Here is a 26,781-nt window from a genome sequence, read left to right as displayed (position 1 = left end):
ACTGAATACAAAATTAAATTAATATACATATGGTACAAAGTCATAAAAAAGTTGTGCAACAATACATTTTGAATGAATTCTAATTCAACATAAATATATATCTCATTTTATGCATACTGTACAGATACATATTACTTATACATTACTATATTTGTAAAATATATCAAGTGATTGTATAGAAGTGGTACTTCATAAACAAAAAACACTGTTATCATAATAAATAATAAGCAATACATTATAAGATATTGTGGCAAACTCTCTGTCTGTATCTGATGAACATGTCCCCTTCAGGCTGCACCATTCCAAACCCATAACGACTGGTGTTCACTGCTGGCAGCCCAGCCTCTGGTTCACACAGCTCCATTTCCAGATGAGTCAGCACCAAGTAGACAAACCTACAGTAGGCAGGGAAGAGTGGTGGAAATCAAGGGTCAGAATTCACAATTTCACATCCAGTTTTCAGACTAGATGCAGGGGCGTCATGCAAGGCAAAATTCAGAGGGGGCACAATCAGGCAATTTTTTTCGGTGTGTGTGTGTGTGTGTGTATGTGGGGGGGGGGGGGGGGGGGGGGGGGTGTAAGTTAATGTAAAACACATCGGTTGGTGAAAGAACTGTAAGCTCAAATTCAGCTCATTAAAGTGTAAGCTCATTAAAGCATGTTTAGACACACACATTTACACTAGGCCTACTACACATGATTTAAAAAACAGTACCATTGCAGTTGTTATGATTTGATTGATATGTGACCTAAGAACAATCTTACATTAAAAAAGTTGCTGAGGTCTGACTTTGTGGTGCTCAGAAATTAAATTATTTTAATCTTAATTCATGTGATGAAGGACTTTGAGAGAAGTTTGACAGGTTTCAGTGCTGAGTAAGGTTAACACTAAATATTTTACTAGGCCCTACTAGTAATATATTTTTCATTACCATTATAGCAAGCAATAGGCTACCTCATTTGTAAGTTGCTACCTGCAAATCATGAGCAAGTGACCTGATAATAAAAATAAAAGTTATGAGCACGAGAGAGACTATACTTTCTTACCCTCTATCACGGTCATAGCGATCCTATTTAAATAAAACAACTTTAAGCCTCCTTTTGAACGGATAGCCTATCCATTTTCACTACATGGATTAGCTGCCAGATACATGAAGAGAACAGGAGAAACATCCAACGCAATGCCTTGGTAGGCCTAATGTTATTAGGTTGGATTTTGTAGTCACTGCAAATTTAACACCCTCGTTTCTATGAAACTGGAAACAATTGAACCAGGAGACTTTGCCAAATATTTGTAATATTGTAGGCTACGTTACACTGACACCATGTAGGCTAACGTTAACGTAATGCTCTGAATTCGCGGCAACATCAAATCCATAGTTCTAACTATTTGATCACCAAGTCAAAATGTCCTGGTCAACTACAAATAATTCCACTACTTTTTATTGTATAGCTAGACTACTTACCACTTCAACCTGACTGTAGCCTATCTGTTTAAACTGTAACTGTAACAGTTCAACTGTTCAAACTGTAGCCTAAAGTTAACTGTAACAGTTCAACACAAGCAAAACATTGCGTGCTCAATTCGCGTGTGAGTTGTTACGGGAACATACAGACACCAATTTTAGGAAAAGGGCTGATGTTGACCGGTCTTCAGCTATTTTGCTACGGGTTATTACACATCCAGAAGAATACATTTGAGTCTTTTTAGGCTCTGGCTTATTATGGAGCATAATAGGAACAAAGTTATGATCAAAAAAATGATCAGGGAGGAAAAATCCGAGGGGGCACGTGCCCCCTTTATTATGACCTATATGGTTATTATGACCTATATGACCGCAGCGAAGCGGCGGTCATATAGGTTTAGTCAGATTTTTTTTTCTTTTTTTTTTTTTCTTTTTCGCATGCCCAAATTTCCGTCAATGATTCCCGGGACACTGAAAGACCGGGGTACACGAAACTTGGTGGACATGTAACCCCACATGGATAGCATGGAACCATCGTTTTTCGTTTTGATCTGTAGCCCCCCCGCTGAATTGGACCCCCCGAAAGGAGGGTAGGGCAGACACAGTTTTCTGTGAATATCTCGAAAACCGTAGGGTTTAGGAGGACCATTTTTTTTGTATGTTGATCTCAAGGGGCCATGTCAAACCATTCCATAACCACTCATTTCATGTATAGCGCCACCTAGTTAAACACAAAAAAGTAAAAATGAGGTGGTGTAATTGAAGGTATCTGTGACCTAACATAGTCAAAACTGCACGAAATTGGAAGTGTAGGATCATTATGACACCCTGTATGCACGCCAAGTTTTGTGGAATTCCGTTCATGGGGGGCCACACAATAAATTAATTTATGTTACTATACACCAACTGGCCTGTAGGTGGCCGGAGACAGTTTTCTGTGAATATCTCGAGAACCGTAGGGCCTAGGAGGTCCACCTTTTTTTTGTATGTTGGTCTTAAGGGGGCATGTCAACCCATCCCATTACCACTTATTTCATGTATAGCGCCACCTAGTTAAAAATTAAAAAGCAAAAAATTAGGTGTTTTCATCTCAATATCTCTGGCTGACAAGGTCAAAACTGCACGAAATTAAAAGTGTAGGATCATTATGACACCCTCTGAATGCATGCCAAGTTTTGTGTACTTTCGTTCATGGGGGGCCTTACAATAAAATAATTTATGTGTACATTTAGTGACGTACACCAACAAGGATTCCCGGGACACTGAAAGACCGGGGTACACAAAACTTGGTGGGCATGTACCCCCACATGGATAGCATGGAACCGTCATTTTTCGTTTTCATCTGCAGCCCCCCCGCTGGACTGGACCCCCCGAAAGGAGGGTAGGGCAGACACAGTTCTCTGTGAATCTTTTATGGTATGTTGGTCTCAAGGGCCCACATCAACCTGGCTCATAATCACTCATTTGTGATTTGCCCCCCCCCGGAAAAAATGAAAATCAGTAGGATTAAAAGAAAGCCAAAATAAATATTCATCATCATCATCATGGCTGCATTTTCAGTATTGGCGAGAAGTAGTCGTTTGTCCACTAGATGGCGCATCGTTGCAGTGAGACGTAATTTTGTTGGAAGTTAAAAGTGGGTTGGAAAAAACAATGGACGCTTCATACAAGGACTGTAATTTACCGCAGCGAACATCTAATAAGGATAGGACGATGTTCACATGAAGTGTAATTCCCATTTCTTCTTGAAGCCGAAATAAATCTGAGGATGTTTATCGGACATGCTTGGTTTTTACTGCAGGTACGTTAATCTTGTAATATCAATAAGGACCTAGGTAATGTTACCGTTAGCGTTGGTTGAGTGATGGAGGCATTTGATTTATTGCATTTGTAGAAAACTATAAATGCGGTTATACCAAGCAAATGTATAGCAGCACTGTTTGTATCTTTCGACTGTCATTTATTGCACGTGCTACAAAATCATTCTGTGCAATGGAAGATTTACCAACGTTACACCGGTCTGATACAGTTTTGCCTATACATGCGTGAGACTGAGACGCCTGTTTATTTTGTTTTAAGTGCGTGCAGGGTGTGAGAGGGGAATCGATGTGCTTTGATTACAGCTTGGTAGTTGTAGTCTGTGAAATTAAAAAGCACGTGTGTGTGAAGTATCCAAACAATGACACCTTCATTTCATTATGGCTGCTTTAGCAAAACACCTTAAGCTACTGTGTAGTGGGTCCCATTTAGAAGTGGCTACTTCATTCGCGCTTTCCTTGACTCATGGAGCTGCGTGAATGTTATTACAACTTTTCGCCACGATATGACAGTTTAAGTCCGCTTGATACTGTAAGGCGTAAGCCATTGGTTTCCAAAGGAGATTTTATTTGTGTCGCCAGCATAGCCTATTGACAATTTATGTTGTAAATAGGCCTACCTTATAATCCTACCTGTAGCTTAGGGAAGCTAACAGCTTTCTATTAGGATCTAGTTTGTTAGTTACCGTTTTGTCATAACTCCCTGATGCATGTTTGCATTTAGAATAGCCAGAGCGTGTATATCTCAATCGAAAAATTAAACAATATCGGGTGCCTATGGACTAGGCTGGGTGAACCCAGCCTGATCTGCCCGCTATTTATTTTTTGATTTCTTAAAAGATTGAGCTTGGTCTGATGAAAGCCAGACTAGCCATGGACCTCAGTTAAACAATGCAAGGGAACATGAATCAGCCTATATTTGCACTAACAATAACGGACAAAAGCTCTTCAACTTTGGCCCGTTAAAATGTGTATGAACAGTCTAGCGACGCATTTCATCAAGGCCCATTTGGACATGTCAGTTATTTGCACCACTGGTTAGATGTAAAACAGCATTTCGTTTCAGACTAGGCTACTGTTACTTAATTTGTGCATTAACAATAACGTTTCAGACTACTGTTACTTAATTTGTGCATTGACAATAAAGTATTACATGAACTAAAGATGACTAAAATCTTATGTAGAAGAAGAAACATTCACAAAAAATCCATCCATCCAAAAATGACCTTTGTTTTTGATAGCTGTTGAAAACGGCATGGAACTGACAGAGATGTTTTTGTTTAAAAATACATAAAAAAAAAAATAAATAAATAAATAAATAACATTATGCTGATACCTTTTGCTTTTCCCAAATACAATGTAGCCTACAGGTGTAAGTGACCTTTCATCAATCCAGTTGCAATGGATGAACTGTGATGAACTGCCCTACTTGTGATTGTTTAGAGATTTTAAAGGTTTTATAACAATTCTACATCTTCTTTGGCTATTCTACAATCTATTCACCTTTTCAGCACCAGTAGGGTACTTTCTGTGCAGCCGCACACACACACTCAGGCATGCCAAACAAGCATACACAAAAGTTTCAAGAGTGGGGGATGGAGTAAAATATGGAGACAAATTGAAGTGTGATTTATTTTCGCGGAACGGATGTACAGGACTGAGCGGCGGTCATATTTTGTACCGCTATGCGGTACATCTAGTTTCAATGGGCATGACCACTGACTAGATGGGATGACAGAATGACAGACTAATGTCCAGTGTTGAGTGTTTTAAGGTCCTCCAGCAGAAAAGACTAATATAATCTATCTATATATAGTCTCCAAAGGCTGGTGAAGCCAGGAGTATAAGGTTTTGGGCGTCTTAAAACATGGAATGAACGCTTTCTGTTCTACTTGATTTGGAGAAATGTTTAGGTCAGCTTTAAAATGGAAATACTGACCTCTGCACCAACAAAGCAGTCTCACTAACTCAAACCTCACTCTGAGACCATAATGAGTAATATCTTTCAAATTAGAGTGCAGAATTAGTTATAATAATAGCAGTTCTTTTCATAATGACGAGACCAAGCACAAGGTAAAATGTGTGCCATCTGATGCTTAAGATGGAGAGAAAAGAAAGGGCCTGCAAGGGGCTAAAAATGGGCCTCCATTGCTTTAAATAGCCTGGACTCGTCTTCTATAATGCAGGAATTGCATTGTCAGGGCTTAAGTTAGTGCTTTCCTGTCTGCTCTATATAGGATGACTGTACAGTACAGGTGATTTGTCTCCATGAGTGTGTGTGTGTGTGTGTATGTGTATGTGTGTGTGTGTGTGTGTGTGTGTGTGTGTGTGTGTGTGTGTCACTTCCACAAGGGATTCCCTGCATAAGCTCCTGATGGGGTACTCACTGTCTAATGGCATCGATAGCGAAAGGCTTTCCCACGCACGCGTTGCTGCCTGCTCCCCAGGGCATGGTGTAGTACTTCAGCCTCTGGCCACCTTTGTAAAACAGCCTTTTCGGAGTCCCGTCTGCATTCAGGAATCTGTCATACAGGAATTTCTGTGTTCGGAAAAACAAGATCCGGTTACAACTGCAGGTTCCAACTAATCACATTTTCCATCATGCTGTTCTATACACCAGGGGAGATAGATATCAAGACAGTAGTCCACCCTAATAACACTATAGTTCCATGCTTTTCTGATGTGTGACACTTCTTGTTTTTACATTTTGGCTATTTAAGCCCAGAGAGAGAGAGAGGGGGGGGGGGGGGGGGGGGGCATATGGATTGGATATGAATGGGCAGTGGACAGGTCCAATTTGACCCCAGGTCCCCCAAATGCGATTTTTGGTGACAATCCTGAGAACACATCTGATAGCCCTGTCCTCCTCCAACCACCTTCCCACGCTACTTAGCTCTTTCCATTGCGCTTGTCAGTAGGTTAAACCTTTCCATGTGTAATCTGGGGTGAATTTAAATACCTGTGTGTCTGTGTGTGTGTGTGTGTGTGTGTGTGAGTGTGTGTGTGTGTGGTGTGTGTGTGTATGTGTGTGCCTGTGTGCCGGTGTGTAATCGAGAGAGCCAGGGAGAGAGAGAGAGAGAGAGAGAGAGAGAGAGAGAGTACGCCACCCTTCTTTTATATAAGAAGGCAATCCACTTACAGGCTTCTTCATTGGCATCAAACAGCCAGGAATACCATGGAGGTAGGCTGAGTGCAGACACAATAGGCTTTCAACACTTGAGCCTGTTTCAAACCTGTTATCAGGGAACATTAGGCAAGTACGCCAGTGGCCTGACCTTAAGGACGGCTGAATAGTTTGGAAAGGTTGCAACTAACAGTGGGGACACAAAGGACATGTCCTTAGACATATATGATTATCCACTGACTGATTATTGTTATTTTCAGTTGATAATTAGCGCATTTGATTCAGTCTAAAATTCATGAAAACATTTTGCAAACTTTTGATGTCACAGGGATATCTGTACTAAACACATTCCCTTGTGTTATTTTTTATTATCTAGCAGTCATCAACACTCTCCACACCTGACCAGAAACACTTTAGATTGCAATTAAGGGCTGTGTTGAGCCATGCAGGTGATGGACGGTGAGAGAGTTGGGACAAACCTCGGGCTCGTGGTAGATTTCGGGGTCCATCTGTGGGCTGATGAAGGGGAAGAGACACACGCGGTCGCCCTGCCTGAGGTCATACTCCTGTCCGTCGGCCATGCACAGAGTCTTGTTCTGCAGTACCTCCCTGGTAATGAAGGGGGCAGCAGTGAGACGTAATGCCTCCTCAAGGGCACTGTCTGGAGAGAAAAAAAGACAGAGTTACGAAGGCACTACTAGGGAGGCACGCTGGATATCATAGCAGAGCCGCAGTGACAGATTCACTGCAGATGATTTCTTATTGTTACTCTGAACAAAGAGGGAGTGCATCAGGCCAGGTCATGTGTCCAAATACAGTGTATTCCACTGGTCGGGTATAGATATTGATTAACCTGTACTTTCTCTCTCTCTCTCTCTCTCTGTATGGGTATGTGCATGCTGAACATCCAGTCAAATGTTGAATGAAATGAGGCTTCACTGCAGTTGTTTTTAGATGGGAATCTAAAATTGCAATGTCTTAAGTGGTTTGTTCATTTGGAGCCATTGCCATGCCTCTTCTGCGTAGGTCTTTTTCAGCAAGCTCATTACCACTGCTGAAAAAGTAAAACAGTAAAGGAACAGTGCAACCACTTTTTCTTTCTCAAATATTTCTAAAATATTTTTTTTCCACTTTCACAATAGCAAAGACAAAAGGATGGTCATCATTAGGCTACAGAAAGAAATATACACTTTTAGACATTTACATGTTTTTTTTTTAACTTCGGTCTTACCGAACACAGGGGTTGGCTGTGTGGGGTCCAGTGTTGGAGCCTGTGCTGTGTCTGTGGTCAGCGAGACCCTGCTGAACTCCGTCCTCACTGCCTTCATGGCCTCTGGAGTACTAATCAGAAATGCCAGGAGCCAAAACGCTGCAGGTCCCACGTTACCCTGGCAACAGATTGGCATTTTACATTAACACATCATACACACTGTTGCGCTGCGTCATCTACCAAAACAGTGTAATCAGTCCAATCAGTCCTCACACCCACTGACTTCATATATTCGTGTTTGAGGGTGTATCAGGTTTAAGGTGTGTGTCTGTTTGCCATAGAGGAGCATGATCAGAGATAAAGTATGCCGTAATATAACTAATAATAAACACAGTACAACCAACACTCACAGTATCCAATCCCATTTTCGTCCCAGCCTACGTGCTCTTACAAGTGTCTCCTTCAGATCTGTTGACTGCATTGCAGTGATTTATTTAGCCTTTAAGTAAATATGGAGAATTCTGAAAGGGGGGCTCACAGATAAATACTACAAAAGTATACAAGCCGCGGGCCATAGCAACATCAGCTTCTCTGTCACAGTATCCCACCTCCATAAACAGCTTTTCGAGTGTGGAACAAGGGACTGTACGCTAACATGACTTCATTTTTTAGTGATGTTTGCATTATTAGGTCCGACTGAGCCCACTGGCTCACAGCAACTCCTGTAAATCACACAGAGTGGAGCCATAGAGCGGAAGAGCAGCATGACAAATGCAGTGATGGTGTGTGTCCTCAAAATGGCTCTTGCCCGTTCTCATAATACACAGCCATGTTCTGTTTAGCTTAGCAAAAGGAAGTCCTGAAGGGCTTACTAAAAAAGGAGAACCAAAGGGGGGCATTCTGGAGGACTTTGTATAAAGACTAAAGGAGCTCACAAGAGTGTTTGAGCCCTGAAAGGACACGACATCAGCCTGGTGCAGTACAACTAGACTGTGGTTGAATCTCGTCATGGGACACGTGGCATGTATTCAGAAGAGTTTATACAAAGGTAAGAGAGTGGAAACTACACTTCATTCAGGTCAGATGAAATGAAGTTGATGGTTCCAAAAGCATGTATACAGAAAGGGCTAAAAGACGTTGCCAGGACCCACATCTCTAATGTTCCTCTGTACCCAGTGACATACCTTTTAAGTCACTCAGAAGTATCAAACTGCCTTTAAAAACTCTAACCGCAACCACAGAAACCCATTTGGAATGGCTTTAAAACGTCACCACCAAGCTGCTTATCTCATTCTCATCGGCACATTCCATAAACAGAACTGTTCCCGCATAATGACACCGCAGCAGTGACAGTGGCAGTGAGCTGTACTTACAGGAGCTAGAAATCACAGCTTTATGTAATTTCACCAACATCCGTTTTCTTTGTTATGTTGCGTTGCATTGGAGGATTGTGGCCAGCTGCCAGTGAACCTCTGGCGCACTCATGTGGTTGAGATGGGAAGAGCATTTCTCTACCTATATTTGAAGTAAACAACCTATTGCTTGATCTGTACAAATATACTGCAAGTGTGCAAGATTCTGCTGCCGCCTATCCTTACTTGATGAGTCTATTGGAACTGTCAGTGTCAGCTTTGCATTAGCACAAGTAGGGGACTGATACACATAGACTGAACATATTTGCCTTGTTTGGGCAGGTCTACCCACAACTGCGCAACATCTGATATGCTCAGGCCTCTGTATTCTAAAAGAACCTGTCATTTACATGGCATTGGAATCAACACAATGATATTGTAGGAGTACACCCACGTTCCCCTTGTAAATCAGATTAACACATTCTTTGTTTTGAGGGAACTCCCTGAACCGTGAAAGCAAGGCTAACCCATATCAGCCTGTCAAGTCTGAACTCCGTTAATGCGTCACCTGCGGAGAGCTCTGGTGACACTCGGGTGCTTGTGTTGGAGAGCGTCGTGTTGACGCTGGCCCGTGCCCAGGTCCAGGCCCTTGCCGCTGAGGGCGTGGGACAATCACATTGCAGCGCATTGTCCGCAAAAAAAGCAATAACAGCTGGCATTTGGCTGCAGGCTCTTTGTACTGACTTATGGCAGAGATGTAGATGCCAGAGCTTGGTTTAAAAATAGCTTGTTGTGCACACAATTCATCAATTCATGGAAGTGATGGCGAGGCAAGGACGGGCATGTGTGTAGGCATGGGTGTACGACAAGCATAACGGGGGTGTATGATGACAGCTTGAGTGCGTCTGTCTGGATGTCTCTGTGTGTGTGTGTGTGTGTGTGTGTGTGTGTGCGTGTCTCACCTGTGTGGCCCACAGCTGGAGCAGCATGGCTCTGGTCTGGGTGTCGGCGTCGGCGCCGCCCTCCTGCAGGTGCTGGAGGTAGTGTCGCAGCCACGGGCTGGAACTCTCGCCGAGGCCCGCCGGACACAGCAGCTCCCACAGCCGCTCACGGGTCCCACCGGCCACCCGCTTCTCTCCTGTAGCACACACACCCAGACACACCAGAACACACAGGCGCACAATAAGGACCTCTCAGAGCAAGGGAGGAGAAAAGAGAGAGGGGGGGGTGTGTGAAGGGAGAGGCGCCAGGGGAGGTAGAGCGAGAGACACTGACTGACAGGTGAATTGTGTTGTCACCTGAGTGGAAAAATGTCAGATAGATAAGACAGGGGCTTGAAGTAGGTGGGAGGTGAGGCTAGCTCATGTGTGAGTGTGTGTGTGTGTGTGTGTGTGTGTGTGTGTGTGTGTGTGTGTGCACATGTGCATGTTTGTGTGTGTGTGTGTGAGACTGAGAGAAAGTGAGACAGAGCCTCACTCGACTCATTAGACATTGAATTCCCCAGACACAGGTGACGCACGGGGAGAATTTCTTGGAGAGCGAGTGAATCCCCACATGAAGGAAGGAGGAGGGGAAGTGGAGCAGAACGCACTAGAGTGCACAGGTGAATAACTACTAGGCTTGGATCACTGATTGTGTAATGAGTTGACAGTCTCTTGTTGAGACAGGTGAGAGGTGACATACTAACAGCTAGTGGATAGTCTGCCATGTAACACAAGACTCATTGAGGTCACTATAGCAACAGCTAGGTAACAAAAGAAAACACAAAAACACTTTCTCTAGTGACATAATGGCTGGCTAATGTTATGATGGCACGCCTTGGACGCAATACGGCGTTTTTTTTATTTGTAAATGCTACATCACCCTGCCATTGTGATGTCAGAATGAAGTAACTTCCCTCACACCCATCCATTAGAAAGCAGTGTGTTATGAGACATAGCCGATCTTTAATCAAATTCATCTGTAAAATTACTTTACAATGTGATGATTCAGAAGCAAATTCATTCATAAAGTCGTACATACAAAGTCACTGGCAAACATTTCAATGGTTGGTGTTACTATTGCATCAGTTAGACCTGAACTTGAACAAGACAATTTGGACTAGCACTACTGCCAAATAGAGGCATTGTATCTGAATGAGGAGCTAGGCTCAAGTTCTTGTTTGAGAAACTGTATACATAAAAAAAACATGGCAAACCTGAATTCAAAGTGGTCCGTGCCATTTTCGTCAGGAGGCCATCAAATTTCCGGTACTCTTTGTAGATCTGCTTGGCATCTGTGCCATTGTTGTTTTGCTCCCCTCCAAAAAGCGTGAGGTATCCCGCCCTGTGCACAAAGAGAATTAACATCCGCTGTGCCTCTGAGGACTGTAGGTCACAGTAGTTATCAAGATGATGGATACCAGTAACCCCGATGCCCTGATGTCCCCCGATGTCCAGATAATGAAGACACAGCAAACACAGGCATGTCTATGCTACTCATTGCCTTTGATGGTTTACCTCAAGTTGCTTTACCCTACCATCAAACATGGACTGTGGTCAGTGGCAAAATATATGTAGTCACAAATCACAAATATAAAACATTCATAAAGCACTGGAGAACTTATTGTACTATTCACAACAAACCAGGCACCAGAGTTGTGGGTGTGACCATCCACCATTGTCCCTCTGTGTTTGTGTGTGTGTGTGTGTGTGTGTGTGTGTGTGTGTGTGTGTGTGTGTGTATATAGTGCACCTGCGTGTGTGCCGCCCATGTCATGATCTCACATGATGTAAAAAAAACGAAAAGGCCTTTCCTGTTAACGCTGCTCTTAGAGGTCATGCCACATTCCTTTCCTCCCTGTGTGGCGTTTATTTACAAACAGTGACTGATGGAAAAAAGGTCCATGCGTAAATTGTTTATGGGTGGCTATTGCCTTCAAAAGGCCTGAGTGTATGCCATAGATAACACTGGAGATACATACCGGAATAAAATACCATAGCAGAAGTTGAACAGCCCGCTGCTCTTCCAGTTCGTCTGGTTGTGAGGCATCTCAGATGTCAGCAAAGTATGGAGGTTGCTGTGCATGGTGCTCCTCAGGCAAGTGAGATTCTTGCCCTGGAAGTGTCTGTGAACATAAAAAAAGGCCAGGGGTCAGGAGAGGGGCGGAGCCTCCACGAACATTACCTTTACACAAACTCAGTCAAACACACTGATTTAGGTGACAGGATGTAACCGGGGAGTCATTCTAGCACAGTTATTACCAAGTACAAGATTTATAGCTGTTGTGAAATCATGTGCTATATACTACTTTATGGTGTCTATCAAAGATGCTTTAACTGAAAAATAATCACAATTTTTTAGAATAAGCTATACAAACATTCTTTCAAATTGCTTTCATAATTCAAATATACAAATATCTCTGAACAGTGACCCTTGTCACACTAGCACTGCATGAAAAAGAAAATCACATCCAAGAGTAGGACTGAATTATTACTACATATCCATATGAATATTATGACAGTAGAAGCAGTCATACTGGACTGGAAAAGAGTTACAAAGGCCCATTCCTACAATCAGTTTGGATTTACTCTTTGCTCAGTGTGGCCCTCCATCACCCATACACAGTTACCCTAAAGAGAACTGGTCATGCGCAAAGTTAAAACAACTTAAGACATACTGCTTCATGATGGCTCTCTCCACTGCAGGGTTGTGGCTGGGGAGACGCAGCTTAAAGATTCTGTCCATCAACACCTGGGCATAGCGGGAGAAGTCCAGAGATCCAGAGTCCTGGAGGACGGCGTCGTACGAGTGTGGGTCCAACAGGACGGTGACGTAGTGCCCTGCCACTCGCACCTGCAACAACAGATCCATGGCACACAGAGGATGGCAGGTTAACACACAGTCAATAGTCACCGTTACAGTGTCCATTTTAAGAGATTAACAGGATGACAGTCAAAGTGCAGTGTCTTCTGGTACATTATATTCATGTCACATCATATGCCTGACACAAAATGAACAAATGAAAGGGGAAAATACATACAAACACACATCATTTTACTAAAAATGAAGTGCTATATGCCTATTATGATCAATATAAATGATATAATTCACATCCTTACTGTAAAAATGTCACCATGTTTCTTCTTCATGCGTGTTAAAAACTTAGCAGCATCTTTCCCAAATTCCAGGGCATGTCCCAACCATGGAATACAACCTTTATCTAAGGGGGGCTCTCTCTTTGACCTGCATGACAAAAAGAATGAGCCGATTGCCGGTTAACATATCATATAACATTTCTGTAAAAGCTTTCCACTGAGTTTGAGATGACATATTGTTAGAATCAATCACACGACAATTTCCTGGGGGAAAAGGCAGTGTTTATAGAAGGATGAGGCGGACTTTCGATATAACAAGGGACTAGACGTGTTACTCATGGTCGCGTCAGGGCTGAAGTAATGTCCTCTTCGTCAGTTTACAGTATGTCTACTGTCTACGGTAGTCTGCCTCCAACCTCATAGATCCAGACTCTATTCTGCACGTACGCGCGCGCATACATGCAGAAACGCAGAGGCATAACTCAGAACCCCACTTAATTAGGCTACAAAAAAATAATTTACACATATTTCAGTTTTGATTTGTGGAGAGGTAGGCTACACTGACTTAAGAGAGTGTTTTTTGAATATTTTAATTTTATAATAAATATAGCCTAGTCTATACATTTGTGTTTAGTAGCTATATGTCTGTATTTAAAGTATGTCTATGTCTGCATGGGAAAGTAAGAAACGAAATTTCAATTCTTTGTATGACCAGTGCATGTAAAGAAATTGACAATAAAAGCCGACTTGACTTGACTTGACTTGACTTGACTTGACTATAGCGTACAATTGAATAATATTTAAGAAAACATTCTTAAAATGAAACAATGACCTGCAAGTGTCTATAGAGGAAAAAAGATGAAAGGAGTTGTCTGCTAATACAAAAATAGAATAGTCAGAAAAGAAAAACAGAAAGCAAACAATTAAACACTCTGACTCACCTCGATCTGGTTGAAAGCAAAAGAAAGAAGAGAATTCCATTTACGAGAAGCAGTACAGTCCAGATCATCGCGTTCACTGTAGCAACAAATAGACCGTGCGTGGTAGTGAAGGCTGGCGTTGAGTGTCGCGTTTTAAATGCAGCAGCAGAAGACCTACGTCATCGTAGATGCGTGAGATGATGCCACTTCTTTATAGACCAGTGGATGATGCTCAGCCTGGAGTAGGCTACTAGATTGACTATATTAAATATAATTTAATAAATAAGACCTGTTGTATCATGTTGAGATGATTACTCTGTTTGATACACTTATAATACACCGTTTACACAAATCGACAGATGTACTCTTTCTAGAGTACCCCCCCCCCCCCCCATAATAACACGGTCTTCAAAAAGTATTGCACAGCTGTAGGTCGTTCCAACGCAGTTATTGAAATGATATTATAAATAAACAATGAAACCCAATCTCTGAATGAACAATGAACTTTATTTTAGATTGAGCATTGAAAATACCACAGTAGAAGTTTCCAGTCAATAACATGAGCATTTATAAAGGAGTGTCAACTGTCACCACCAACTCTCAACAGAAACACTTTGTAACCCAGTGTCCATAAGAACAATGGACACAAATGGTTTTAAAGAAATAACAAATGTAATCTTCTATATAACAAACCTAAGAAACTTCAGTTGTGCACTCAAGTTTTTTTTCTTTTTGTGCTTATGGTAAAGAAATACATAAAAGTATGCTGATAGCCAAGTCAAGACAAGACAAGATATTCAGCCAGACATTTTCAAACCTGATAAAAAACTTACAATGCTTTTTGTAACACCTGAAGCCCAATCACAAAGATTCCTGTGCTGTGGCTAATATTTGAACAGCTGTTTTCCATTTTCAACTATAAACAATAGAGACGTTAAAGCACACAAAGACCAGAAAAATCCTTTTTGATCCTATATCCTGTATACTCCAAGTATGATATGGTATGCCAGGATCCTGAGAAAAGGAAGCAACTCTTTGACTTAACTGTCACTAAAAACACAGGGTACTGAGCATACCTTGTACACAAACACTCATAAATCAACACACATTGGCAACTCTCTGTAAAAGAGTAAACTTGGTTATTCTAGACTTTAAAATGCTTTTGAATTACAAGGGTAGGTTTCTGGTCACTGCTCCTCTTTGTTGTTGTTTGGCGCTTCAGGGGCTTCCCGAGGGGGTCGGACATCTTCGGGTGTCGTGCCGTAGTCTGAGGCCGTGCGCTTCAGGACAAACACTCCAGCGTGGAGCCCACCCACATTCACCCAGACGGTGTGCACCTTCCTCCACAGCCCACCCATCCGGGATAGAGCCTGCCATGGGTGACACACAGAGCAGATCCAGGGGGAGGTTTTACTTTTTTTTTTACTTTTTACTGACTCGGTTCTTTTACTGTTGACATTTTCCCCTACAGAGCCCATTCTGACCTACATTTGGTGTGTCACAGCGGAGAAGACTGGAGGTCTTTCTTTCCCTGTGAGTAGAAACTGCACTCAAAAGATAAGGCTCCTAAGCAACATATCAAAATCATGTTTTTTTTTACGGAAATCAGCCCAGTAGTGACAAGCCTTCTTTTGTGTTAATATTGATTCACTGACATGACTGCTCTGTTCCCAGCAGTGGTTTTCAGATGTATTGTTGAAGGAGGAAATAAAAACAAAAACATCATTGTGTGGTGACCAGAAATTATATGGCCAAATTACTAGGTGGGTCAGAACAAGCCTGGCCAAAAAAAAGAAGCAAGAAGGATACAAATACTTTCTTACTTTTGAAAAGCATTTCTTGTCTTGGGTGAGCAAAACGGCTTTCCCTGTTCCGGGTCTACACACGCGGGCCATCTCTCTGAGGCATGATGGGTAAAGGTCCCAGTTCTTCTTTCTTGACCCCATCCTGCAGTGAGTACAAGAATGTTTTTCCGAAGAGCCTCAAGTTACTCCGCAAACAATGCAGTGTTGCGGCACTGACCTAACTCACTAAACATACAGTGTGATTCAGGACTAAGTCAGCAGCTTATTCTGAGTTGAGCTATGAAGCGGGAAGCTGAGGCCAAGCCACAGGAAAATACCTCTTTCCAAATGGCATGTCAGTGACAATGATGTCCACCGAGTTGGTTCTCATTGGAAGATGGCACAAATCCCACTGCACAGTGTCCACAGGCAAACCTGGGGCACTGCTCAAGTTCAGACAGAAAAAAACCCATTAGTCATGTGATAGAAACAAACCAAAGCCATGTATGTACAAAAATTTTTACACTACGGCTGCAACTAACAATTATTTCATAGTCTATTAATTTGACAATTATTTTCTTGATTAATCTTGTAGTTGTTTAATCGATAACATTTTAGAAAATGGCAAAGTAATGTTGATCAGTGTATCACATAGCTAGAGATCATGCCTTAAAATGCCTTGTTTTGTCTACCCACAAAATTTATTAAGTTTACTGTAATAGAAGAGTATAAATACAGCATCATCATACAGCAATTCACACATACAATAAGCCTCCTTGATAGAATTTGTCAGACTGCCATGTGCCCTTGTGTTTATGGGAATATCTACTGAGTTCTACAGCAAATGACTATGCATATCCACTGTAAAGCTCACCTGCCACCATCTTGTTTCTTCTTCTGAATGTGATTGATGTTATTGACAGTGCGACTGACAGCCATGTCATTATTGTCTCCCGCAATGAAAAAGGAATGCTGCCATTCAATGGATCCCTAAATAAATGAAACATCATTTGATCTGGGCCAGCTGCTGAGAGGAATCAAACTCCAAATGATAAAAAAAAAAAACATGGTAACAAGCTAACCTCCACTGGTATTGCTCCAGTTCCACACATTGGATCAATAATGACGTCAGATACCTGGGGTTTACACAGCCTGTGTAGAGGCCACAGAAACCAAACATTTGAGGGCTATTTGGGGGAACAGAGTGCACACCACTCTAGCACTTACATTTACCTTCTGGGAGGCTCTACACTATGATAACAGTCATAACATAACGTGTGCAGTGACATCATTGGAGAGCAGGTGACCTGAGCATGCCGTAGGCCAGAGTGGAGCGCAGGGTGGTGGGGCCAAAGTGGGTGATGTTCCTCCTGTGCAGACTCTCCTCTGTCAGGGCGATGCCTATCACCACCTCACTGTTGTGGATATTCAACAAAACCTGGGGTGAACCAAATGAGCAAACATGGGCAAGGAAGGAAAAAATATTATACAAATTAAACAAATATTAATATTAGAAAATCAAACAGACATGACAGACAATGCCTACATTGTCAGCATAACTGTGCACAATATGATCACAATATGAGTAATGTTTGTGATGCCCTCTCACAGAAATGTGCACGGTGTATAATGCTTTTCAACTGCCAGGTAAGATGACATGAAACAAGCAACCACTGTCCAAACTATTCTGTAGGAACATGTTGGCAAAACCTGGCGGTCTCCATGGAAGCGGACAACTCCCTAGATATGAAGGGCTCATTCTATTCTAACAAAAACAAAATTATTGCAGTGACAGATTCAATTGTTTCTTTTGCGGATATATCCCTCTTAATATTCCACATAGTATCCTCAGTCTTCATTCAATATTTCTGGTACACTGTACAATATAGTGTTAGGGAGTGAGGCTCATGAGTTTAGAAGGCACAATCACACTCCATTCACCTAGGGACCCTAGGGAGTTGTCTGGTCGCGTGTAGGTGCGTGAATCGGACCGAGATGGAGGCAGGCAGCAGGAGCACAGTTTGGAGTTTCGCAAAAAGTCCTGGATTATACAATCGATCCCTTTGTTTTATTTTTTTTCCCCTAAGACGCAAATATATCTTTGTAGTACAATTTACAAATGTCAACCACAAAATGGGTGCCACTCAAGGCCCAAGGAAAGTAAATACATGTACCCAGCCCTATCAATTCTTACCACTGATATGTATGAATTTAAGAGAAATTCCTTGCAGTCATACCTCCACGTCAAACTTGGTCATGTCGGCCTTCCACTGGAAAAACTCCTGCACTGCCCCACCAAAGTCTCTGGCAGCATCATTGGACGTGAAACTGTGTTTATCACCTGCCCGGTTGCAGGTGACCCGAAACTTGAGTGGCTTACTGGCCTCGTCCTCCAGCTCCTCTTCCTCCTGACTGCTTCCTCGGACACCTTCTCCTTCCTCTCCCTGAGGGGCATCTGGATCCTGCTGGACCTTCTCGGTTGTCGTGACTACTGCATCCCCTTCACCCATGGCAGGGACAGGAGCATCTTCTCCCTTGGCTGGCTTGGGTTTTGTGGCATTCCCTCCTCTCCGTCGACCCCTGCGTTTCTTCAGGGAGTTGTTCATTCTCCAGACCTCCAAGGCGTTGGCCCAGGGTAACTGTGATGCCAGCTGCTGAAGGTCAGACATGGCCTCCTCCTGTCAAGGGTGACCATAATAAACTTACCAAACACAATGTAAACTTCACAGATTCTTTAACTCAAAAAAGTAATGTACTTCCTACCTTTGAGTCTTTGAACTGGTAATTGTCAAACTCCTTGACAATAACAAAGAGGTTGTCCACTGACTTCAAATGATGCACCTATAAGTGATATAATACATTAATTTCAGTCTTAGTTGCAACACAAAGTGCTCTGAAGGGACGAGAAAACGGAGAAAACCCAAACATTGAATGCCCACTCAGTTGTTCTATAACTAATACTTTGACTAATGGCTACTTTCCCCAAAGTCAATATTGTATCCTTGAGTATGTGCCACATACACACTACTATGTTTTAAGAGTATTGTTCATGGTGGTTCAAACTCCATACTCTGTTAATCTCAAATCAAATTGGCAACACATAAAAGAACTTTGATTCACTTGGAAAAATCTAAATGATTTTCAAGGGAGACAGGAGAGGAAACCAAACCACACGGAACAGGTCTAACCATTTTTTTCCATTTACGATACATAATGATTTGATTACACAATAGCCTACTTACACGCCAATTCACAGTCAAATGGTTGTTGGGTCTGGGTCATTCCACATCAGTTTAACCAGGGCCCACGCACTTAGGTCTCAAAAAAAAATGTTGCCCGAACAAAATCGACACCCCCCTCCCCCTGTAAAACTGGCTGTATCTTGGAAAGTATTGATCTTACATAAGAGTAATTTTACAGTGTGTCTCCTGGATAACATAGGTACACCTGGTAATTTTTTCAGAATTTTTTGAGACCTAAGTGCGTGGGCCCTGGTTGAATTGACAGTTGAATGACCTCACTGTAATTTAATCCGCAATGCCATTCTAAGAAAACACATCATACTTGTTCCAAGGAAAAGACAACTATAACGCCCCAAGGAAAACACAAGTACGTATAGAGTAGGTTTATTTCAGAGCAGTGATAGCATGTGGTGTGTGGGTCCATTGTGCCCTTGGGTCATGGTGGCATCATAGCATAGTGGTTACCTTATAACCACTACTCTACCATCATGCCACCATGCTCCATCATGAAGGTCTTGCTAGTATGCAAATTGTGGGTTCAATACCGTCTTCCACTGAACTGCTCCAGAGACAATGATCTTTATAATATAACTGACATATGTCAGTCGCTTTGAATGTACTGACTGTAAAAGTACTGATTGAGAGTCCACAGCAAAATATTTACAAAGGGAGGACTGTGGCATTTCCATTCCTATTTGTATTCTGAAATTGGTTGCTGGAAACCATATTCATAAAGGGAATGTCACTGAACTTCTGGGAAGAATTTGAATAAAATAAAGTGTTCAGGAAGAAGTCATTCCACTTTGGTTCCTTATGGACTATATGCCACGGAAGGCTGTTTCAGCCACTACATTTATTTCTGGTGGAGCATCAGCACTGGCATCTTCTGCTATATTCTGCTCCTTTTGTGTTCACTCCGACACTAAAAATCTTACATTTTAACATGCTTATTCACTAGGTGTAACACCCAACCGGGTCCGTATAAACAGGTGCACTAAAACAATGCAGGTGATGGTCAATCGGAAATGTCTGTGCTGGCTGAAAAGCCTTCCAGGAAGTGCGTGGCATATAGGCAACTCATTTGTAAAACTGAAATAGGCTTAGACTGATCTTTTTTATTATTTCAGTAAAAACACTGTAGACAGTCATATTGTTGTCTTATTGTTGTCAGTGTACTGAATGTCCTCAGTATATTTGCAAACAAATAAAAATAAATGAATGCTGACAATGCTATGTGAGTGACAGAGTTTCTGAAAAAGAGCTATGGTACTGCCTTCCTGTCAACTCTTCTGCTCTGTCCCCATCCTTCCCTTCACAACAAAGGTGAGTCCATCTGATTAGGTGATGCCCTCAGACAAGGCGTGGATAACATTACAGCATTACAACATACCACACACACACACATACACACGCACTACTGACCACAAAAGGCAGTAGTGCCAGGAGGGCAGTGCTACATTTACAACATTTCTCAACACTGGAAGTGAATAAAAGAAGTTCCTTATCACAACATGCCACTGAATTTTCCCACAAATGCTGGAGTATTTTTCCGTGCTATTCACTGCTGGATCAGTCATGACACACCACATCGGCAGAAGATTCAGACACATCAGTGAACTCTAACTAACATATCAAAGGAAATCTTGTTTCCTCTTGTCTGCAGCAGGAGAAAGAAGCAGTACTAGGCTCCACTGGCCTACGGAGCGACCACACTGGGCAAACAAACCTGACTTTAGGGGTCAATAGGGACGCCACTAGTTGGGGGGGGGGGGGGGGGGGGGGGGGTTATTATCTGTCATAGGGCCCAAATTCAAATGTGTATGTATGTATGTCATAATGTGAGTACGCCCTCAGCTATTTGTTGTTCATTTTACAAATGACAAATACCCTTCTGTTCAATTTGAACATAAACCACAGGTGATATGCCAGCAATTTTCTTTGTCAACCGAACCGAGTAACAGTAGGAGTGCGACAGTACAAAATGCAACAACGACCCCTGCTGTCCAACTATAGTTAAGATTGAGCTACTGATAATAAAATAAATTGTTTTTTAAGGATGTTGTAGAATAAGGCTACTTTTACAAGCTATATGTATGTATGTATGTATGTATGTATGTACGTATGTATAGATAGATAGATAGATAGATAGATAGATAGATATCAATCCAGGTCTACAACAGAAATGCATCAATTTCAAGCTCACGTGGTGTGGGTTATTAATGAAAGCAAAACATGGCAAAAGCATGGTTTGCAGTCAGCCATGCTGTGTGGTATTCTTACATCTTAATTTAACCTTCATGACAGCCCCGAAACGTCATATGCAAATATTGGAAAGTGAACATTGACATCAGTGTTTTCATGACAAAACTTACCAAATGAAGTTTATCGGTAGATATCTGAAAATAAATTCTGCCCCTGTCTTTACTAATCCTTGCATCAGCTTCAATTTTCTCTCCAACCTCTTCTGCAGCAGTATGTTCGAAACCAGTGGGAACTGTTGCACCAATGGTTACTGTGAAGACAGACAGCTTTCCTCCGACATTCACCGGGATGTTTGCTTCCGTATAAAGATTTCCATCGCTGGACTCATTTGGTGTCGACATTGTCCTGGATAGTGAGAAGTGTCAACGTTAAATGCACGTTTAGGCTACAAGATTTACGAGAACGTAGCGTAGACAATGATAATACAGTTGATTAACAGTTACAGACTTTGCTTGTAGGCTATCAGATAGCCTACCATACGATTTACGATTTATCTTAGTTCTGAACGAAGTAGCCTAGCTAGCCTACGTCGTCTAATTTGTGCCATTATGAATGAAAATTGTTAAATTAACTGCAAATGTCTAGACATGCTTACTGGGCTAAGTTAACCCACGGTCCACAGTAGCGTAAGCTAACTTGAGCGTGAGCTATCTGCCTGTCATTACAGTGTAATATAAGTCGTTGCACATTAGATTCAAAGAGTTATAGTCAGTACCCTGCTTGTATGACTCGTAGATGTAGAAGGTGAATAAATAGTAGTCAGCCGGCGACGGAAACTAATTTCAGTATCAATTCAACTCACTCCTTCTTTCTACCGACACAACCATGTGGTGACACCATGCCAGAGACCGTGCAGAGGAAAGAAGACACACACAGCATGTTGGTTTTCATATTGCATTCGTTAAAAATTCGTATTCTTCTTCTTATTTGTCGCATTAGGCTAACCTGTAGGCCTACGTAGCATTGTAAAATTGCCAAGATTGTTAATAGACCTACGTCTGAACAGCGTTTGTGTTTAAATGGATAAGGGATTCTGCCACGAATCGATCCGAGTTTACTGAAATCACCAATCTTGAAATATATGATCTCTGCTGCTGAACTGTCTAAAACTTCCGGGTTGTTGTGAAAGCCTACAATAAATCTCCTTTCTCTTCAGCTGATGGCGCTGTTGTGTTCTTAGTGAGAACGGTTAAGCTGCACTCAGCATCGATTGGATCTTTGCTAATAATGTAGTCTACACTCTCATGAAGGTCTCTTCTTATGTTTGGTTTACATTGGTAACAGTTCTCCAAACAACAGTAAAATAAATCTTTCAAAAATGAATGTGACTGTAGAGTAAATATTTTTGTTTGTTGGGAATATAAAAAAGTATAGACCTATGCATATTTTTTTTTATATCAATGGCATTACTTGTCTACTTGCCTACTTCTGGCCTATGACAGAACCTTCAGAACCACAGTAGGACAGAAATACTTAGGCCTAACTGTTTTGCTATGATTTGCTGGTCCGATATAAATGCCCTGATGGAGCAATGGAAAATGAACAGGATTCCAGCTGCTTCAAAAATCCAAAACAAGCCAGATCTGCTGCCAACTCCTTGTGGACTGAAGAGTTAAAATGTCCTCATCATCACCAACTCTTATTCTTACTAAAAGTGCTGCACTCGGACGGTCTATATTTTTGACAGTTATGCTATGCAGCGTGACTGCTCTGACAAAGCAAGGATGAGGCTGCTTGGATCATGTGACTGGAGTTCTGTGGTCCAGATGGGATTGTTTGTTGGTCCCGGCTGGAAATGGGCCTAAGGGTTTGCCTGCAAAATCACCACCCATCATTTCCAGCCTACAGAGCTGTTGTTATCCACATAAACAATTCATGACCAAGCCTCTTGCCTTTGTGCTGTACCCCAGTTTTTTCTGTCAAAAGATGTGGACTCTGAAAACAGGCAGGCAGACACTAGTATAATGTTTTTGCATCAAACTTGCTGAATTTGCTGGACATGCTGCTGTTCCAGAGGTGAGTCTTTGGTTAATAGCTTTCGTTATGTTTGTAATTAGGGGAAACAGGGGCGCCTGCCAAAGAAAGTGATCCCTTACTTGCGGGGTTGCCTTGAGGATGACATTTCCATACAGTCATTTCACTGTTTACAGAAACAAATCAACTACACAAACACAGAGCCATAAAAGTATCTGAGTTACCACAATGGGCATTTGTGTTTAATACTTGTTTTCCAACATTTTAATTTGTTAATTTAATTTAGTAATGATTCCAAAGAGTCCTTATACTGCTTGTGTGTAAAAGGCTGGAATTTAAGGGAAGTCTCTTTATATTTTCCCACTCCAAACTCTGTATATCTGTTATCCTTCATTCAACTAGGCTGCCTATCACAGGGAGTAGGCCTAAACCATCATCCAGCACCTTCCCCTCATTGACTGATCATTGATGAGAGTAGAATGATGACTGTAGGTAGCCTGGGAATACCCATTGGAACCTTTGGCAAATTTGGGATTTGCGCTGCAGGTCTGTCTGGCCAAGAGGCCCATTGAAGCCCATTTCCAACGTCCCTAAAACACGCGCACGCAAATACAATCGCTAATCCGGCATGGGCGTGTATTTCTTTGGAATTGTGTATACAACTGCATTGAAAACCATTTTTTACGAGATTGCTACACTTCTGAAACGATTTGTTAAAGAGTTTAATGCAATTTAAGTTTCATTTCACTGCTAGTTCCACCCCTGCTGGAAGTGGTAAGTCAATGGACCTTTTCCAGTCCCACTCTCAATTACAATTGAGAAGGTCTGTGCACTAACCAGGCTAGAATGTAGGCCAAACTCTTGACAAAATGTCTATGTGTCTTATCCACAGGACTTGGGCCTGCTCAGTGCAAGAAATGTAAATTATGGCATGTAGCCTATGTTATTCATACAGCAGAATGTTGATCCAGATCAGTGGAAGCATCCCTCACGTCCTCTGCAGTCCAGCAAACACTGTATTTCTGCTGAATTTAACTGTGTCCAACCAGTTTGTTTACGGTCAGCAGCTGAAATGTCGTATATCTGGCAAGATATGGGAAAACATGTATGTCTGGATGGTTTAGTTACAATTATATGACAAATGTGACATACATTGAAAAGAACCTTTACAATCTATCTATAACCTTTACAATCTATCTATCTATACAATCAATCTATCTATAACCTTTACAATCTATCTATCTAAAATGTTCAACTACAACTGTCTGTAGAAGTGATGGCAAATGAGTGGTGACCAAAAAGACTAATAGTAGACTACATTTCTTTGGAGGCTATTATTTCAAAGAAAGCAGAAAAATGAATGAAAGGGCAGGGTAGTGGTTTTCATGTGCCTTTAAGTTATATTTGTTTTTTTTGTCACAAAATTTTGTTTAACCTTGACTTGGTAGATACCCTAGCCTGGTTAAAACCAAACTCACATAGATGGGTGTGGTCAGGCTAATAATACCCCTCTTTTTTTCACTGACTATTGAAAGTCATGATAGGTTCAGTTATGGCAAAGGCTAAGCCAACATTGGGTGTTAGCGGTTCAACTTCTTTTCAGACAAACCAAAAATGTAGTGTCAGACCATGTACTGTGAACCTGAAGCCAAATTTGACAAGTCCAGCAGCATAAATGATATCTCAGGAGCTATTTCTCAGTGGTCTCAGATTTATATAAGCCGACATTAATTATCATTAATTTATACAGTCATGCACATCTATAATCATTTTCATATATTGCTTAATGCACATTGATGAACAACCTAAATAATATTTTTGAAGTCATTAATAAGTTATAGGCTATTCAGCTCCAAGCCTATTTCTGGGTTAAGTATTTGAGATACTGCTAGACTTGTTAATTTTGCACTTTCGCAAAGCACAGTATTAGCCACTGTCTACAAAAGTTAAAGCAGCTTTTGTTCACATGAACAGAAAGCACTCTGTAAATTCGCAAGTCTGAATGTATGGACCAAGTCCCTTTGTGCACATCATATTCAGTAATATCAAAATTCTTTTCGTAAAATGCTAAGTGCTATGTGGTGAAACATTTATGTCCACTATACTGTATGTTTAAGCAGCCTATCAAGTGGAATTGCTTCTGTAACTTGCTGACACACAGAATGAATAGGACAAAAGGCCTTTTCCATGCATATCATGGTCTCATAGCTGTAACATCAGCAGTATTATCAACCAATCTGATCTCAAATCAACATGTTACCCTGAGATGACAAACTCAGACATGACAAATGATCATTATTATGGAAATAGAAAGAAATATTGTTTAAAGAAAGGTTTAGAAAAGAAATGTGTGCTAACATTTGAGTGTTCCTGGTTCCAAGGAAAAGTGTGAATTTTCTCTGAGGAAGTAGTAAAACACTGTTGTTGTATGTGTCAGTGGGAGAAGTGAGCACATCAAACATAGACATTATATTCTTACCGATACAAACCCATACCGATCTTTTAACAGGCCCTGTCACATGCATAGCCTACCATCTGAAGTCAAACTAACAAAACAAACCAAGTGATGCCTTTTGGACAAGTGCCCCATCACCTTATTGTGTTGGGATCACAGATCCGAGCTGTGATTTTAAATGCACAACCTCATAACCCAATTGGCTTAACCATGTTCTATTGTTCTCTGTTTAGAAAGATAGAACACATGTATTTTGTGTTTGAAAGCCAATCAGATCAGGAACAATAGAAGCCAAGCTCTACCACTTTGTTGGCCTAGTGTCTAATATTTAGCGTGTTGCCCTACCGAAAAGATGTCAATTGCAGCAGGAAAGACAGCAAAAGAACAGCCTCACAATGATAAAGAAAGTGATGAAGCGTTCACTGTTTTCTCAACAGATGGATGACAGTTGGTGCAGAATGACTTTTACAGGTCTGTTCTTATGCTGTGCTATTGCTCATGAGGGAATAGATTACTGCATAGAGAGACACAAGATGAGCTCTTCGCCGAAAAACCTCTCTTAAGTGAGCATGACCATGCCACACATGCTTTAGTTTAAATGCTGGATGAAACACTGGATGTAGCATTGCAAAAATCAATATACTGTGTATTCACAGAGGCTCAGTTCTCTTCAAATGTGAGGAGAAAAATCACTCTGGGGATGCATAGTCTTTTGACTCTCCAAAATTTAAACTGTGAATTTCCTATTTTCAGTCACTGGTTAGTTATCCCTTGAGCACAACGAAGGCTGTTCGCATTTGACAGAATAATTTAATTTAAGACCGGAGAATTATTATGATAAACCACAATCCAGTCTACCTTTTCAAGAGTCACTTTTACCCATTATAGAGAGAAATTAAAACAATGAGTCACAACCTCAGTTCACTTAACCATGTCAAAAACAATAGATGTGCCGCTACAGCTGAGGGCCAGATGTTAACCGTTAGAAACCAAGTAGGTCAAGTTTATGCTGCAGGAAATATTTAAGATTTCTGGGGAGAACTTGCATATCTTTACAGTTCAATGATGCTGTGATATTTACATGTTTGGTAGTTCCTTG

The 26,781-nt window shown here is 41.5% G+C and overlaps 2 protein-coding genes across 7 annotated transcripts; both read right to left on the bottom strand.

Moving 5' to 3' along the window:
- Positions 1-39: 39 nt before the first annotated feature.
- On the bottom strand, positions 40-14,096 carry LOC121707683 (prostacyclin synthase-like). Its single transcript, XM_042090402.1, has 10 exons — positions 13,987-14,096; positions 13,070-13,193; positions 12,628-12,803; positions 11,932-12,075; positions 11,167-11,294; positions 9,932-10,107; positions 7,639-7,795; positions 6,887-7,068; positions 5,671-5,822; positions 40-395 (listed from the first exon to the last, which is right to left on the bottom strand). The coding sequence occupies exons 1-10, from the start codon at positions 14,052-14,054 to the stop codon at positions 236-238; spliced, it is 1,467 nt and encodes a 488-aa protein (XP_041946336.1). The 5' UTR covers positions 14,055-14,096; the 3' UTR covers positions 40-235.
- Positions 14,097-14,452: 356 nt separating this feature from the next.
- thumpd3 (THUMP domain containing 3) lies at positions 14,453-22,374 on the bottom strand. Of its 6 annotated transcripts, none has more exons than XM_042090253.1 (11): positions 22,250-22,374; positions 21,969-22,064; positions 21,364-21,598; positions 18,513-18,590; positions 17,987-18,427; positions 17,057-17,187; positions 16,832-16,901; positions 16,624-16,739; positions 16,088-16,192; positions 15,789-15,912; positions 14,453-15,335 (listed from the first exon to the last, which is right to left on the bottom strand). In XM_042090253.1, exons 3-11 carry the CDS (start codon positions 21,592-21,594, stop codon positions 15,153-15,155), a joined length of 1,479 nt encoding a protein of 492 aa, XP_041946187.1. In that variant the 5' UTR covers positions 21,595-21,598; positions 21,969-22,064; positions 22,250-22,374; the 3' UTR covers positions 14,453-15,152. The 6 variants fall into 6 exon arrangements, with proteins under 6 accessions (XP_041946187.1, XP_041946188.1, XP_041946190.1 ...); XM_042090254.1 differs by having other exon boundaries at positions 22,199-22,357; XM_042090256.1 differs by having other exon boundaries at positions 22,056-22,064; positions 22,250-22,344.
- Between the last annotated feature and the right edge of the window lie 4,407 nt (positions 22,375-26,781).

Source organism: Alosa sapidissima, chromosome 4 (genome assembly GCF_018492685.1).
Source record: "Alosa sapidissima isolate fAloSap1 chromosome 4, fAloSap1.pri, whole genome shotgun sequence".
Taxonomy (NCBI): domain Eukaryota; kingdom Metazoa; phylum Chordata; class Actinopteri; order Clupeiformes; family Clupeidae; genus Alosa; species Alosa sapidissima.
This window is presented reverse-complemented; position numbering and strand designations above follow the sequence as displayed.

Coding starts and splice junctions, on each gene's coding strand:
- LOC121707683 (XM_042090402.1), bottom strand. CDS start 14,054: ATGATCTGGACTGTACTGCTTCTCGTAAATGGAATTCTCTTCTTTCTT. Junction 7,796..9,931: donor TCCAGCTGTGGGCCACACAG/GTGAGACACGCA, acceptor ATCTGTTGCCAG/GGTAACGTGGGACCTGCAGC. Junction 396..5,670: donor GCTATCGATGCCATTAGACA/GTGAGTACCCCA, acceptor TGCCTACTGTAG/GTTTGTCTACTTGGTGCTGA.
- thumpd3 (XM_042090250.1), bottom strand. CDS start 22,189: ATGCGACAAATAAGAAGAAGAATACGAATTTTTAACGAATGCAATATG. Junction 18,428..18,512: donor ACCAGTTCAAAGACTCAAAG/GTAGGAAGTACA, acceptor CACCCTTGACAG/GAGGAGGCCATGTCTGACCT. Junction 16,193..16,623: donor AAGAAACAAGATGGTGGCAG/GTGAGCTTTACA, acceptor GAACTTGAGCAG/TGCCCCAGGTTTGCCTGTGG.